The sequence below is a fragment of the Antedon bifida genome, chromosome 9, assembly GCF_963402885.1.
Source record: "Antedon bifida chromosome 9, ecAntBifi1.1, whole genome shotgun sequence".
NCBI classification, from domain to species: Eukaryota; Metazoa; Echinodermata; class Crinoidea; order Comatulida; family Antedonidae; genus Antedon; species Antedon bifida.
The window spans coordinates 4,171,481-4,187,117 of record NC_136234.1 but is presented as its reverse complement, the minus strand read 5'-3'; the positions used below and the strand labels follow the sequence as shown (position 1 = coordinate 4,187,117).

The following is a 15,637-nucleotide window of genomic DNA, read 5'->3' as shown; positions in this document are numbered from 1 at the left end:
GCCTATAATAGATTTCGTAACGCTGTTCAGTCGAGTTGATTTCAGTGTGTGTCATGAAGAATTACCGTATTTATTCGAACGCCTCCCACGAATAAACGTCACATGCATGTATACATGCACAGTATTGTATAACACATTTCTAGTTGTAGTAGAATTCATTGACATGATCTACAATTTACCAAGCATTTTGATACAATTACTGTATTTTATCACTCCTCGATATTAATTGTATTGTATTTTTAATATCTAGGGGTATTTATTTGATGTTACCATATTATATCCACTTGCCCCTTGTTGTTTATTCAAATTATATAAGGTAATATATGTTATTTTACTTTCATCAGTTACACTATCTTTTTGGTCATCAATAATACAAACAAATGCTTTCACAAAAATAAGTCCGAATAATCAAAGACCTTTAGGCCTATGTGATTTTTTTAAAAAGACTACTGCATGCATTGTAGAATATCTCAACTACAAATGTACAAACAATACCATAACAGTTCACTACATAATCACTACAACTAACTAACACACCATGACTACAATTCTCTTATTTCACAGCCAATGCCCTCATTGTGTAAATTTACCGCCAAATGTAAGTCAGCTTACAAATAGAGCAGAATAGGAATATGGATTGCGAAACAAGAGGATTTTTTTATTCCGAATAGTAGTAGTTGGAATTTTTTTTTCAAGACAACTGCAGGAATGTCATAATACTGTATATATAATGTGTCAATGTCTGTGTATTGAAAGTTCCATGTCATTAATTAATCAATGTATTATACGGAATGTTTTTATTCAAAATCAGGCTGTGTCATAGATTCAATTCCGGACTGTCTGAAAAACGGCAACTCTCCCAAAAACAGATTGTCTGATCTGATTTTTAAATTCCAAACAAATTTGTAAACATTAAAAACGCATTTGAAATACCAGAAAACATATATACAGTATTATACCAAGGATGCCGTTGGAACATCAGTATATTGTAGTTCGTTTAAATTGATTAATTGTCCTTTGAATATCTAGATTTCCTGAAAGTTTAAAGCTAAATTTGCAATGGTATCCCGACATTAGAGTTACTATGAATTTGGTACTAAACAGATATAATATTTTAGTGTAATACGAATCTAAATATTAAATGTTGACATAAATACAAAGAACATACCCTGCGTATTAAACAACGCTTTTATAATTATATTGATTAAAGCCAGTCATTGGAAGTTAATGACTTAACGAATATCAAGATTAAGAAATCTAAAAAACATTAAAAAATCGGTCACTAGAAGCCTATATATGATGGCAAGAGTACCAATATATATCAAAATACATATCAAAATAAGTTTGTTTAAAAAATGTCTTTGAATTAAATATTAATTGAACTTGGTGCCAGTTGGTTGTCTCCGCCGATCTACATCAGGTGACCGTTGCACGAGTTATCAATTTCACGCGATAACTGGCAAGCTGAGCACGGGCCACAACACGAATCTATTATGCAATCGCTGCACAACGAACCCTGCGGAAACAAGAAAGTACTAAAGTGCGACAATAAGTTTAAAGATGTATTGTCCCCCTGAAAAATTATTTTTTAAAGTATTTTTGTTGAATATGCCATTTTAATGTCACATAATAGTTATTGACTTCGACCAAAATTTGCATCGAAAAAAAATGTATTTACCTGAAAAAAAAAATGGAATTTAAAGCAAAAAATTGTCAAAGGATTTTTGGTTGAATTTAACCATTTATCATGTTATTTTATAAGTGAAAACATTATTTTTTTCCGTTTTTTTTTTCTACGGAAGTGATTCACTTTAATAAAACTACAAAATAACCTATTCAAAGTCTGATTTAATTAATCTTCATTTTTCATGTTTTTGGGGGACAATACATCTTTAACAAAATATAAAGTTTACTACTTGTGTCTGGAACAGGCAAAAGCGAACAGATAGAGGGCAGCAAATATTAGTTGGTTTTTTAGTATTTTGCATTGTTGTTGTTGTTGTTTAATCTTGAAATCTCCCGATTTTTTTTAAAATCTCCAGAATTTTTATAATTCAGGGGTTGGTAGGTCTGGAATTGGGCGTGGCTTGTCAAAAAGGTCACTACAGAGGTACTACTACTGTACTACAGTATTATTAAAATATTCCTTTGTTTAAGTGTTTCTAGGAATTTGTTATTAATTAATCAATTAAGTTTATTCAATTAGTTTATTATTATCAGTTGAAATTATCTATGTTTGTACACAACATACCCGGATATGAAGACGAGTTCGGACCTTCATCCGGATGGCTATCATGGCGCCTGGAACACAACATGGTGCGCAGCAGTTTTCACCGGCTTTACTGGACACTTTGCAGGCGAAACATGGCGCACAGGCCATACCATACATGCCTAAATAATAATTTACATAAATTAAAAATTACATTTTAATGTCCTGTTTAATTCTTCACTGACTAGCAGTTACAGCGGCAGATACAGGAATTTAACAAGAACATATTATATTCATAGTCTGCCAAAAATAGATATCAACAAGCCTAGTCCATAATTTTATTTTAGTGGTCCAAAGTGCAAGCCCCTGCATCTACCTCTGTATGTTTAAATGGGAATAGGCCTACATTGTGTGGATAGAAAACAGCCTCTGTACTATTGTTTCATAATTATTTTATTATAAAATAAACCTGTGTAACAAATAAATTACAAGAAGCCATGTCGTCAAAACAGCCACAGAGACTAGTGCTCCAATCACGTTCAGTGATCTGAAATTAAATTAGACAATAATTAGGGTGTTGCTGTCGGCCTACATCTTTGAGAGAGCCCCAAAAAGGGGGTCAACTTCTCCAAAACGCAAAACACTACAATCAATTACAATACAGTAATTCAACCAATCACCGGCGCACATAATTTCGTAGATTTTTTATGCAGAAGCAGCAGACCGTAACATACTGCGCATGCCTATACCAATTATCTTCATCTGCGTTATCTTAGTGTTACGTAATCGCCCGCGGACTTCAAGCATGTGCTTGGCCAGTTCCGCGTCCACTGTGAACGTACCTTTACCACTACTGGGGCTGGAGCGACTGGTTGGTGAGTAATAACAGTGGTGGTATTCATCTGAAATATATAAACAAACAATTTATGATTATTATTATTAGAATAAACATTTAACATAAACACAAACTGAAAATTATTAACCTGAGTATTTCTAACCTAGTACTGATCTATTATGTTTTTTATTTCGTTTTATCTTGTATATAAATACTTTGTATAATCCGGGTTGTTAAATGAAAACAAACAAATGAAAATGAAAAACTCACAAATTCTTTATGTGTAAAATATTTTAAAACGAGATAGATGATAATGATGATCATTGTCAAGTGTATAGAAAAATATAAGAAAATCAATGAAACTAGGAGGTAATACGGAATTCATAAATGTAAAAATGTTACTGATGAATTGTAACGACATTTAGAATTAACAATGTGTTAAATAATATGATTTTATGTAATGACGAGATAATATGAATTTGAATAAAAGTGGTGTTTGAAAGAGAGAGATCATGATCATCATTATCATCTATCTCGTTTTGAATATTTTACACATAAGGAATTTGTTTACAACAAATTCGCTCTAAAAAGGCTTGGTTACAATTGAGGAAACTCATAATTGAGGGCTTGGTATTTATTTTAAGACTAGACCAAAAACAGCAATTCTACGAAAAAACCAACGATTTTGACCATATTAAGACCATATTTCATCATTCATTAATATCGACAGAAAGACAATATTTGCGGCTCATCTTGACAAACTGGACACATCAATGAATTCAAGATGCAAAACAATGAATAAATCTTATTTTTCTACATTGTTTATAATAAGGTGTCTTAAACTGGGAGATCATCATGTCAACAAAGATACCCATATGACTTCGGTAGGATATGAATTATATAGCAAAACGATAATTTATGTATAATCTTATGCATTTCATCCTCTCTACATCCTTTTATTTATATATATCCGTATTTGTTGCACTCTGCGTGTGGTAATACGATCGTATGTGTGCATTTAATTTGCACTTTTTTTCAACTTGTTAAAGATGTATTGTCCCCCAAAAACATGAAAAATGAAGATTAATTAAATCAGACTTTGAATATGTTATTTGTAGTTTTAATAAAGTGAATCGGAAAAAAAGCCCCAAAAATAATGTTTTCACTTGTAAAATGACGAAATAAATGGTTAAATTCAACCAAAAATCCATTGGCTGGCAGCCAATTTGACCATTTTTTGCCTTGAATTACATTTTTTCAAGTAAATACATTTTTTTTTCGATCCAATTTTTCGTCGAAGTTAATAACTATTATGTTACATTAAAATGGAATATTCAACACAAAAAAAGAATTATTTTTTTCAGGGGGACAATACATCTTTAACCTTCACACTCATCCAATACCTGGGACGATTGACAATCCTAAACTAAACTTTTCGATTACGCAAACAAAACTATGAGTTCATTAAATGCAAAATATCTAAAATGGTTTTGATTTCAAAATGATGAATTAAAGCAAGAACTTACTTTGTTTAGATAATTCGGATTCTTTAAATGAAAGGCGATTAACGATCTCCGTGCGTGGTTTAAATGTTGGCAGCTAGTTCAACACAGAGAGAAGCGGCCAGGGGACACATCCAGCGTATGGCGTTCACGATTACGGCTAATGAATATGCATGAGATTGAGCTAACGTTAGAATAATCCACTGAACGAGCAGTATAGACTGAACCATGACGGAGTGAAAATACATTGAATGATGCTATTTTTTACTTAAATTGTGTGTAAATTAAAAATATTGATGGTTTTTTTATGAATATGGATAGATAAGTAAGTAAACTTCATCTGCGTTATCTTAGTGTTAAATTAAAGAAAGAAAGGGAAAAGAATAAAGATAGACAGATTTATTACTGAGCATCGTGATTGTTGTTATGTGCCTGACTTATCCTGTACACCTGTTAACATTTCGAAACTTGACAATGTCAAGCACACCATGGATTAAAGAATATTCTTATTATTCTATTCTTTAATCCATGAGCACACAGAGTTCGACTGGAAGTAGCCGATTAGAGATATCAGCAGCAGAAGCAAGAGCTGAATTGGCGGTTGCTAAGGCGAGAGCTCAATATAATAACAAGACCTTACAGAAAAGATTAGAACTTGAACAAACAGAAGAAGAGGGTAAATTAGCCGTAGCACAAGCCCGCTCAGATGCCTTGGACAAAGAGCTAGAACTTGAACAAACAGAAGAAGAGGGTAAATTAGCCGTAGCACAAGCCCGCTCAGATGCCTTGAACAAAGAGCTATAGAACTTGAACAAACAGAAGAAGAGGGTAAATTAGCCGTAGCACAAGCCCGCTCAGATGCCTTGGACAAAGAGCTAGAACGATTGTCTATTACGGCTGATGATACACCTCAGGTACCAAGTACTGATGCGGTCGATAAGGTTAGTCAATACCTTGACTCATTAGACGAAAACGAAGGGGTACAACCTGTCTTGGAACCAGTCCCACCTACATTATCACAAAATGCAACACCATGGTTTCCAAGCGCAAATCCAACTACAGATCAGACCACAGTTACACCTAAACCTAAGCTCTGCACCTTACCCGATTACACCTACTCCAGCCGTTGAACAGACCAATAATATACTACTACAGAATTTGATTGAAAAACAGGGAGAAGTACTATCCCAATGGTTGATACAAACAAGTCTACCAAAAAGGGGACTTACAAAATTCGACGGCAACCCAATGGATTATGGACGATTTAAGAGAGCCTTTGAGCACGAGGTGGAAGGCAAGGCTCGCAGCGAGAGAGATGAACTGTTAGAACAATACACAACTGGTGAGGAGGTGAACAATCTGGTCAAGAGCTATTTAGCTATGGATCCCATAGAAGGCTTTAGACAAGCGAAGCAGGCGCTAATGGATAAATACGGTAATCCATTCAGAATGGCGGATGCCTATATTACATCATTAAAGGACTTTCCTGCGATAAAGGCAGAAGATAAAGATTCTTTGTCTAGATACTCATTACTACTTATCGAATGTAAGAACTCTATGTCCAGTCTCGATCATTTACAAGAATGTTATCATATACAAGTAGCACTCTCACGATGAAACTGCCTTACCGCATGAGAGACAAATGGAGTACCAAAACAGACCTTATTCAAGAAACCAGGGTACAATTTGACGACTTCGTACTATTCGTAGAAAAACAGGCCAGGGTTCTTAGTAATCCTACGTTTGGGAACATTAAAGACTAAGGGTATCTCAGCGCAAACCACCACATAGACCAAAGGGAGCTTATGCTGCAGTCGAAGTACAAAGAGACTGTCTTTACTGCAGTACGCACAGAATCGAAGAATGCAGGACATTCGACAACTTGCCAAGACCAGAGGAATTAACCTACATCAAAGAACACCGATTATGCTACTGCTGCTTAACTATCGGTCACTTGGCTAAACATTGCAACAGTCGCCACATGTGCACCAAATGTAAGAGAAGGCACCCAACCACGCTCCATCAAGACTCAGTCGTCAACTTAGAAAATAAAGATTACTAATATTTTCTATTATTCGTCGCGTCGAGTATAATTTGTAACTTTTTATCGTATTTTTTCACTGTCTGCAGAATTGTCCGGGCCGCGGCTGCCTTCTGTTGTGTACATGTTGATGTTGTTGTTGGTTCCGCAAAATACCTTAATCTGTATCTTTCTTTTCACGCAATAGAAAAGTCCATAGGAACACGAAGAACATGAATATGTATTATTTACGTTTGTGGGTAGAGCGTTCCGGTATTGTGCAATAATATTATTATGGTCACAGAGACAACAGAAATGAGGCTAGGAATAACCAGTATTTAACGTTTAATAACAGCCTTTTATTCTCTATTCCCGGTTCTCTACCCATGCGATCTCTTCTACTGCCCTTATCGGCAAACTATCGAGTTGGGAAAATGGAATCCCAGTAACTCTTGGCAATGATAAAAGATTTAATGAAATAAAAAAAAAGAATCATAAAACAAAAATATCAATCGATACCATTTTGTTTGAGATCTAAGCGTCATGACGGGAGAAAATATGACGTACAGATTCTACACAGCGCCCCCATGAAAAGGAATTACATGATGTCAAAGATCTTATTATATACTAAAGATGATACTCTATCCATGGAGGTATAAAAATAGATACCTCCATGCTCTACCGAAGATAGTGATGATCATTTTCACAATGTTTTCAAAATGTTTGCTTTATTGCATCTTTATCCCTAGTAGTGCTACCCCATAGTCCCTCTGAAAATAAAGTTTGGGGAAAAAGCTTATGTTATGCTTAAAATGCATCAAAGCCGATACATTTAAGTGTGCCGAATCGTCCCGATACCGTTTAAACGGTGTATTTGAACCAAAAAAGAAACAATTTTATGAACTCTCACTAACACTCACTGGCTACTACACTATCTTTGACCTATAAAATACTGATATGTTTTACCATTTTATAGCTCCATGGTTTTACAAATGTGAAATTGCCAAATTAGGTTCGCGTGGTCTGTATCACACAAGGCTAGGTCACCTAATTTAAATTAAAATGCCTAATAAAATAATAAGTACTAGGCCTAGCTAGCAAAGAACTTATAACACAAGAATCTCCTGTTCGTCCAAAACGGGTAACAATTTCGAAAGGCATTGTAGGATAGAATAGAGCTAATGGGTAGCGCCATTGTGAGTATTGGCTTCCTAGTTTGGAGAGGGCGCTGCTCCATGCTGTGAAATGGCATCGCCCAGTTTGACCTTTTATTTAACCCTGTTGTTTTGAATGTAAATTGAAGAACAGGAGATTTCTTGTGTTATTATAAAGTTCTTTGGTACTAGAGTACTGGTGGTCCCGTAGTGACTACTATAGCATAGGCCTAGGAATAAGAGATACTATATCAAACTGTGTAACTATAGGTTGCTAAACCAACATCATGAAATATAAATGTGAACACTGTGGAGATCAATTTGATTTCAATGAGTTGAAGTTACATTTAGGAATACATACACAGTCTCAGCAGACAGAAGAGGTCAACAAATGTGTAACCCATTTTGATGATTTTATGGTACATGGTCAAACACCATATGAATGTGAACATTGTGGGAAGAAATTTAAACAAAGTGGGAAATTGAAAATGCATTTGAGAATACACACAGGAGAGACACCATATGAATGTGAGCATTGTGGGAAGAAATTTAAAACAAGTGGAAATTTGAAAATGCATTTGAGAATACACACTGGAGAGACACCATATGAATGTGAGCATTGTGGGAAAAAATTCAATCGGAATTAGAGTTTGACAATACATTTGAGAATACACACAGGAGAGACACCATACGAATGTGAACATTGTGATAAGAAATTTAAAGAAAATGGGCATTTGAAAAGACATTTAAGAATACACACAGGAGAGGCACCATTTAAATGTGAGCATTGTGGGAAGAAATTTAACCAGAATGGACAGTTGAAAACACATTTGAGAATACACACAGGAGAGACTCAGACACCATATGAATGTGAACATTGTGGGAAGAAATTCACCCGAATTGGGAGTTTAAAAACACATTTGAGAATACACACAGGAGACACCATATGAATGTGAACATTGTGGGAAGAAATTCACCCGAATTGGGAGTTTAAAAACACATTTGAGAATACACACAGGAGAGACACCATATGAATGTGAACATTGTGGGAAGAAATTCACCCGAATTGGGAGTTTAAAAACACATTTGAGAATACACACAGGAGAGACACCATATGAATGTGAACATTGTGGCAAGAAATTTAATGAAAATGGGAATTTGAAAAGACATTTGAGAATACACACAGGAGAGGCACCATTTGAATGTGAGCATTGTGGGAAGAAATTTAAGGAAAATGGGAGTTTAAAAACACATTTGAGAATACACACAGGAGAGACACCATATGAATGTGAACATTGTGGGATGAAATTTAAAGAAAATGGGCATTTGAAAAGACATTTGAGAATACACACAGGAGAGACACCATATGAATGTGAACATTGTGGGAAGAAATTTAAAACAAGTGGGAATTTGAAAATGCATTTGAGAATACACACAGGAGAGACACCATATGAATGTGAACATTGTGGGAAGAAATTCAACCGGATTGAGAGTTTGAAAAGACATTTGAGAATACATACAGGAGAGACACCATAATGAATGTGAATATTGTGGGAAGAAATTTAACTGGAATGAGCATTTAAAAACACATTTGAGAATACACACAGGAGAGACACCATATGAATGTGAACATTGTGGGAAGAAATTTAACCGGAATGAGCATTTAAAAACACATTTGAGAATACACACAGGAGAGACACCATATGTATGTGAACATTGTGGGAAGAAATTTAACCGGAATGAGCATTTAAAAAGACATTTGAGAATACACACAGGAGAGACACCATATGAATGTGAACATTGTGGGAAGAAATTTAACCGGAATGAGCATTTAAAAACACATTTGAGAATACACACAGGAGAGACACCATATGAATGTGAACATTGTGGGAAGAAATTAAACCGGAATGAGCATTTAAAAACACATTTGAGAATACACACAGGAGAGACACCATATGAATGTGAATATTGTGGGAAGAAATTTAACTGGAATGAGCATTTAAAAACACATTTGAGAATACACACAGGAGAGACACCATATGAATGTGAACATTGTGGGAAGAAATTTAACCGGAATGAGCATTTAAAAACACATTTGAGAATACACACAGGAGAGACACCATATGAATGTGAACATTGTGGGAAGAAATTTAACCGGAATGAGCATTTAAAAACACATTTGAGAATACACACAGGAGAGACACCATATGAATGTGAACATTGTGGGAAGAAATTTAACCGGAATGAGCATTTAAAAACACATTTGAGAATACACACAGGAGAGACACCATATGAATGTGAACATTGTGGCAAGAAATTCAACCGGAATGAGCATTTAAAAACACATTTGAGAATACACTCTGGAGAGACACCATATGAATGTGAATATTGTGGGAAGAAATTCAATCGGATTTGGGGTTTGACAATACATTTGAGAATACACACAGGAGAGACACTGTATGAATGTGAACATTGTGGGAAGAAATTTAACCAGAATGGGCAGTTGAAAAGACATTTGAGAATACACACAGGAGAGACACCATTTAAATGTGAACATTGTGGGAAGAAATTTAAGGAACATGGGAAGTTGAAGAAGCATTTGAGAATACATACAGGAGAGAGAACATATGAATGTGAACATTGTGGGAAGAAATTTAACCTAATTGAGAGTTTGAAAAGACATTTCAGAATACACACAGGAGAGACACCATATGAATGTGAACATTGTGGGAAGAAATTTAACCGGAATGAGCATTTAAAAACACATTTGAGAATACACACAGGAGAGACACCATATGAATGTGAACATTGTGGTAAGAAATTTAAAGAAAATGGGAATTTGAAAAGACATTTGAGAATACACACAGGAGAGAGACACTATATGAATGTGAACATTGTGGGAAGAAATTCAAACAGAATGGGGATTTGAAAACACATTTGAGAATACACACAGGAGAGACACCATATGAATGTGAACATTGTGGGAAGAAATTTAACCTAATTGAGAGTTTGAAAAGACATTTCAGAATACACACAGGAGAGACACCATATGAATGTGAACATTGTGGGAAGAAATTTAACCGGAATGAGCATTTAAAAACACATTTGAGAATACACACAGGAGAGACACCATATGAATGTGAACATTGTGGTAAGAAATTTAAAGAAAATGGGAATTTGAAAAGACATTTGAGAATACACACAGGAGAGAGACACTATATGAATGTGAACATTGTGGGAAGAAATTCAAACAGAATGGGGATTTGAAAACACATTTGAGAATACACACAGGGGAGACACAATGACATTTAAATACAAGATTGGTGATAGCAATGGGCTATGTAGAGTTAGGGTTACTATTCAAAAACTATAATTACAAAGTTAAATTGTCTTCTTTCAAGTAAAAACAATAAATATTTTTAACAAAAATTATTTGTAGATGTGTTCTCTTTTCACTTAAAATGTCAGTATCAATTAAATTATTATTATATTTTATTGTCAATGCGAAAATCAATTTCTAATCAACTTTCTACTACGCGTTTCATGTCATTTTAAATATGTAAACATTTCCATGCGCACAAGTTTTTTTCAATTTTACTATGCCAAAATATTGACATAGTAAAAAGTTATGCTCTGTCTACACTATCAAACTTTATGCGACAAAAAAAATGTGATGTGCCCATATATGGACATGATGATGTCATATCACTACCACATTTTAGCATATCACTGCCATATTTGGGCATATCACACTTTTTTTGTCAAACTATAGTTAAAATTTTACTACTGTAAAACCTCGAATGTACAATATAAACTAGAAATTTCGACATATGCAGTAGTAAAATAAAAAACATAACTCTACTATGTTGACATTTCTTCAAAAAGGATTTCCACGAGAAAGCCTTCTTCAATTCCTTGAACAACTAGAACGGCGGTCCGAGAGTGCATAATATACTCCTACTGTAAAATTCCCCTACATCAACTAAACTACTAGCTAGGCCTCTTAATTATTTCCAATTAATATTTGAAAACAGTATCCAGCCATAATAATAAAAAAAATGAACAATCTGTATTCAAAGACATATTTTCTTCCCTGAAAAAAAATTTGTTTAACCAAGAAATAATATTTTGTCTAATTTAAACCATTTATGATTTTAATATTGTTTTAAACTATACAGTACCATATCAATGTACAGTAATATACATTATCGGATTACAATTATTATTTACTGGACAAAATCGATTTTAAATTCCCGCCCAAAAGGAACAAAGAGGCTACAATCAATGAAAAGGCGTCGTTAACGCGGACGATTGTGATTGGCCAATTCAATAAAGACCTCCCGACAGTGAGCCATGAGTAGGTTATAAAGTCGCGGTCAAAATTACATTTGGCATTATCTTTCGATTTAGTAAACCGAAATACGCAAACTATAAAAGATGTCTGGACGTGGTAAAGGAGGCAAAGCTAAAGGAAAGGCCAAGAGCCGATCAAGCCGTGCTGGACTTCAGTTCCCAGTCGGTCGTGTTCACCGATTTTTGCGAAAGGGTAACTACGCTTCTCGTGTCGGTGCTGGTGCCCCAGTCTACATGGCTGCCGTACTTGAATACTTGACTGCTGAAATCTTGGAGTTGGCTGGTAACGCTGCCCGTGACAACAAAAAGAGCAGAATCATCCCTCGTCATCTTCAACTTGCCATCCGTAATGATGAAGAGTTGAACCGACTTCTCGGAAGTGTGACCATTGCACAGGGTGGTGTACTGCCAAACATCCAGGCTGTACTTCTACCAAAGAAGACTCAAGCCAAGGCCAAGTAAATCATCGCAGCGAATTCAAAACAAACGGCTCTTTTCAGAGCCACCAAATGAACAAAAGAAATTTGATTTGCAACTCTACTCTATGTTGTCTCTGTATTGTATATGTTTGTTTTTGCATTTTTAAACAAGTTTTTGTCTATATGCCATGGGCCTATATATTTATGTTAAATGCAAAACAAATAGTTAAAATTAAAAGACTAGACTATAAATACAGGATAGGTCATTTTGCAGTTTTATTAACTCTGTAACTTACCGTAGAAAACAAATTAAAACATGTTTGAACTTCTGCAGTTAATAAAAAACCAAAAACGCATTGACTTCCATTTAATTATAATGTGCAATATTTTCATTTCCTACGAACTGAGGCCTAAACATAGCCTGATACTTGACATGATAAATGCATAGGCCTATAGTATACATTAAGTGCATGCTTAGTGTTTTAAAACCATATAATTATGGTTTACATTAGACAAAATATTAGTTCTTGGTTTTTAACAATGCTTTTAAATTACATTTTGTTTTCTATTAAATTGTTGGTCAAACTTATGACATATACAGTATATTGATATTCAAGAAAAACATGTAGACAAAATATTTTTTTGCAGGGAGTGTTAATTTTTTTATTATTATGGCTGGATACTGTTTTCAAATATTAATTGGAAATAATTAAGAGGCCTAGCTAGTAGTTTAGTTGAATCATTAGTCTTACGCTCTGTCTACACTATCAAAATAAGTGTGATGTGCCCAAATATGGTAGTGATATTCTCAAATATGGTACTGGGTAGTGATATCACATCATCATGCTCATATATGGGCACATCACATGTTTTTGTCACATACAGTTTGATACAGAGCTTTATACTAGTAAGTAGGCCTACTACATACACTCGCCCTAGAGTCGTACCTGTAATATTAATTGAATTTCTATACTACTGCATTTTTTTAAATCAATGGTGCATCCTGAAACAAAATTACAAGAACAATATTTTTCCATAAAAACATGTAAACACAAACTATCGAAACATATTTTTACTAATAATATAATTTAATAAATATATTCACGACAAATGATGGAAGCTTCAACTTTACAAACTATAGCCACTCAACAACAAATGATTTTGAAGTTTACTTCATAATTATAACTATGAATGTACAGTATAAAATACTCAGTGTACTGTACATTCGGACTGTACATTTTAAAATTAAAATTTATTCAGTAAAATACAGAAGGGTACCCCCATTTATTAATAAATTACTGAATAAAGCGCTGTTGTAATTTGTTCTGCAATGTCGTTCAAAATCCCATTTATTTACATTTGGTATATTGGTCATTTATTGGTATTATTAGTTATTTCATTGGTATATATCATGATTTTGTTCTTTTAAAATTAAAATAAATGAATGTAAACCTATGCAATCAGACTCTAGGAGTTGTAACACATCCTACCTATAGTGATACAACATGCAAAATAAAATAAATGCACTGTGACATAATATAATCGGCCTACCCAACGTACTTATTATAAATTATGCTGTGTCACATAGAACAATTACTTCTCAATAATTGAATATCTATTATGAAAAAGTATTTACTGAACTTACAAGTGAAAACTAAGCATAATTGTTATAAGAAATGTTCTGTATACAGCATACCGAATGCATACATTACCTTTTTTTATTTGTTCATATAATTTGTTCAAGACATCAACATTACTGCCTTAAAACTAAATGTAAAATGTATCTAAATTTATTAAATCCCATATAAATATTCAATTACATATTGTTAAGTTTCTATATTAGATATTTTTTTGATGTAAAATAAATGCTGTAATTAAAAAAATTAATAATTAGTAAGTATAATGTGTTTTGAAAACATGAACTGACAAGTTTCAATGCTTATATCTATTTAATAAAACGGAATAATCCAAATTAAACATTACATATAGAATAACAATGTTTTGTAGAATATTATACTCCAAAAATTTCCTTTAAAATATGAAAAATAATGCTTTAAATGTGTATTTAAACACAAAAAGAAACACAATTTTATGAAATGTTTAATCGAACTCTCCCAAACACAAAAGGGCGGTGAGATGACGTTTTCGTCCACGTCCGCAATAACGCTAATAAAAGTGGAGTTAAGTCAGTGCGTTGCATCACTTAACTCAACCAACCAACTCAACTTGTTATTCGTACTGTTTAGAAAAGTTATTGTATTCTACATTCAATATGGCTGATCAAGCTAAAACTAAAAAGAAGCCTGCAGCTAAGAAGCCGTCTGCTCACCCAACGTACATCGACATGATTACGGCTGCAATCGGTGCTTTGAAGGAGAGAAACGGCTCATCTCGTCAGGCTATTGCTAAGTACCTCCTAGCCAACTACAAAGTTGATCCAATCACCATGAAAACTCATCTCCGTATGGCTTTGAAACGTGGTGTCGAAAGCAACAAACTTGTTCAACCAAAAGGTACAGGAGCCAGCGGTTCATTCAAACTGAACCAGGCTGCAGCCAAGGCTGATGCAGCTGCCAAGGCAAAGAAGGAAAAGGCAAGGAAGAAAGCAGCTGCAGACAAGGAAAAGACTGTTGCAAAGAAGGCCAAGAAACCAGCAGCAAAGAAGACCAAGAAACCAGCGGCAAAGAAAGCTACCAAATCTAAGTCACCCAAGAAGGCTAAGAAGTCAGAGAAAAAGGCATCCTCCAAGCCAAAGAAGGCTACCAAGTCTCCTAAGAAGCCAAAGACCAAGAAGCCTAAAAAGCCCAAAGCTAAAAAGGCATCGAAGTCACCAAAGAAGGCTGCCAAGAAGTAAATTATTACTAAATCCATTTCAAACCAAAAGGCTCTTTTCAGAGCCACCATATATACAAAAGAGATTAATTTGCATTTGTGGTTTATTTTTTCTTTTATACACACCCAATACATATTCATCATTACAATTTCAACATTATATGATGTATACAAATGACATTTTGCCAATCTAAATTAATGCTCTAGTAAATAATGTACACTGGTTATTTTTTCATAAAAATTAATGCTCATCAAAATTTGCTGGGTCTTAAAGATGTTTGTTCCCCAAAAACATTAAAGACCCCTTCCCTGC

General features: G+C 34.3%; 4 protein-coding genes across 4 annotated transcripts; 3 read left to right on the top strand and 1 right to left on the bottom strand.

The window, feature by feature from the left end:
* Positions 1-498: 498 nt before the first annotated feature.
* Positions 499-4,721, bottom strand: LOC144851880 (cornifelin homolog). Its single transcript, XM_078709531.1, has 5 exons — positions 4,571-4,721; positions 3,052-3,111; positions 2,699-2,756; positions 2,252-2,391; positions 499-1,516 (listed from the first exon to the last, which is right to left on the bottom strand). The coding sequence occupies exons 2-5, from the start codon at positions 3,109-3,111 to the stop codon at positions 1,412-1,414; spliced, it is 363 nt and encodes a 120-aa protein (XP_078565657.1). The 5' UTR covers positions 4,571-4,721; the 3' UTR covers positions 499-1,411.
* Positions 4,722-5,569: 848 nt separating this feature from the next.
* Positions 5,570-6,163, top strand: LOC144852349 (uncharacterized). Its single transcript, XM_078710133.1, has one exon. It carries the CDS (start codon positions 5,570-5,572, stop codon positions 6,161-6,163), a length of 594 nt encoding a protein of 197 aa, XP_078566259.1.
* A 5,973-nt stretch (positions 6,164-12,136) lies between these two features.
* LOC144852705 (histone H2A) lies at positions 12,137-12,629 on the top strand. The gene has a single exon (XM_078710659.1). It carries the CDS (start codon positions 12,158-12,160, stop codon positions 12,533-12,535), a length of 378 nt encoding a protein of 125 aa, XP_078566785.1. The 5' UTR covers positions 12,137-12,157; the 3' UTR covers positions 12,536-12,629.
* Positions 12,630-14,671: 2,042 nt separating this feature from the next.
* Positions 14,672-15,478, top strand: LOC144852704 (late histone H1-like). The gene has a single exon (XM_078710658.1). The coding sequence runs from the start codon at positions 14,765-14,767 to the stop codon at positions 15,344-15,346; it is 582 nt and encodes a 193-aa protein (XP_078566784.1). The 5' UTR covers positions 14,672-14,764; the 3' UTR covers positions 15,347-15,478.
* The last annotated feature ends 159 nt before the right edge of the window (positions 15,479-15,637 follow it).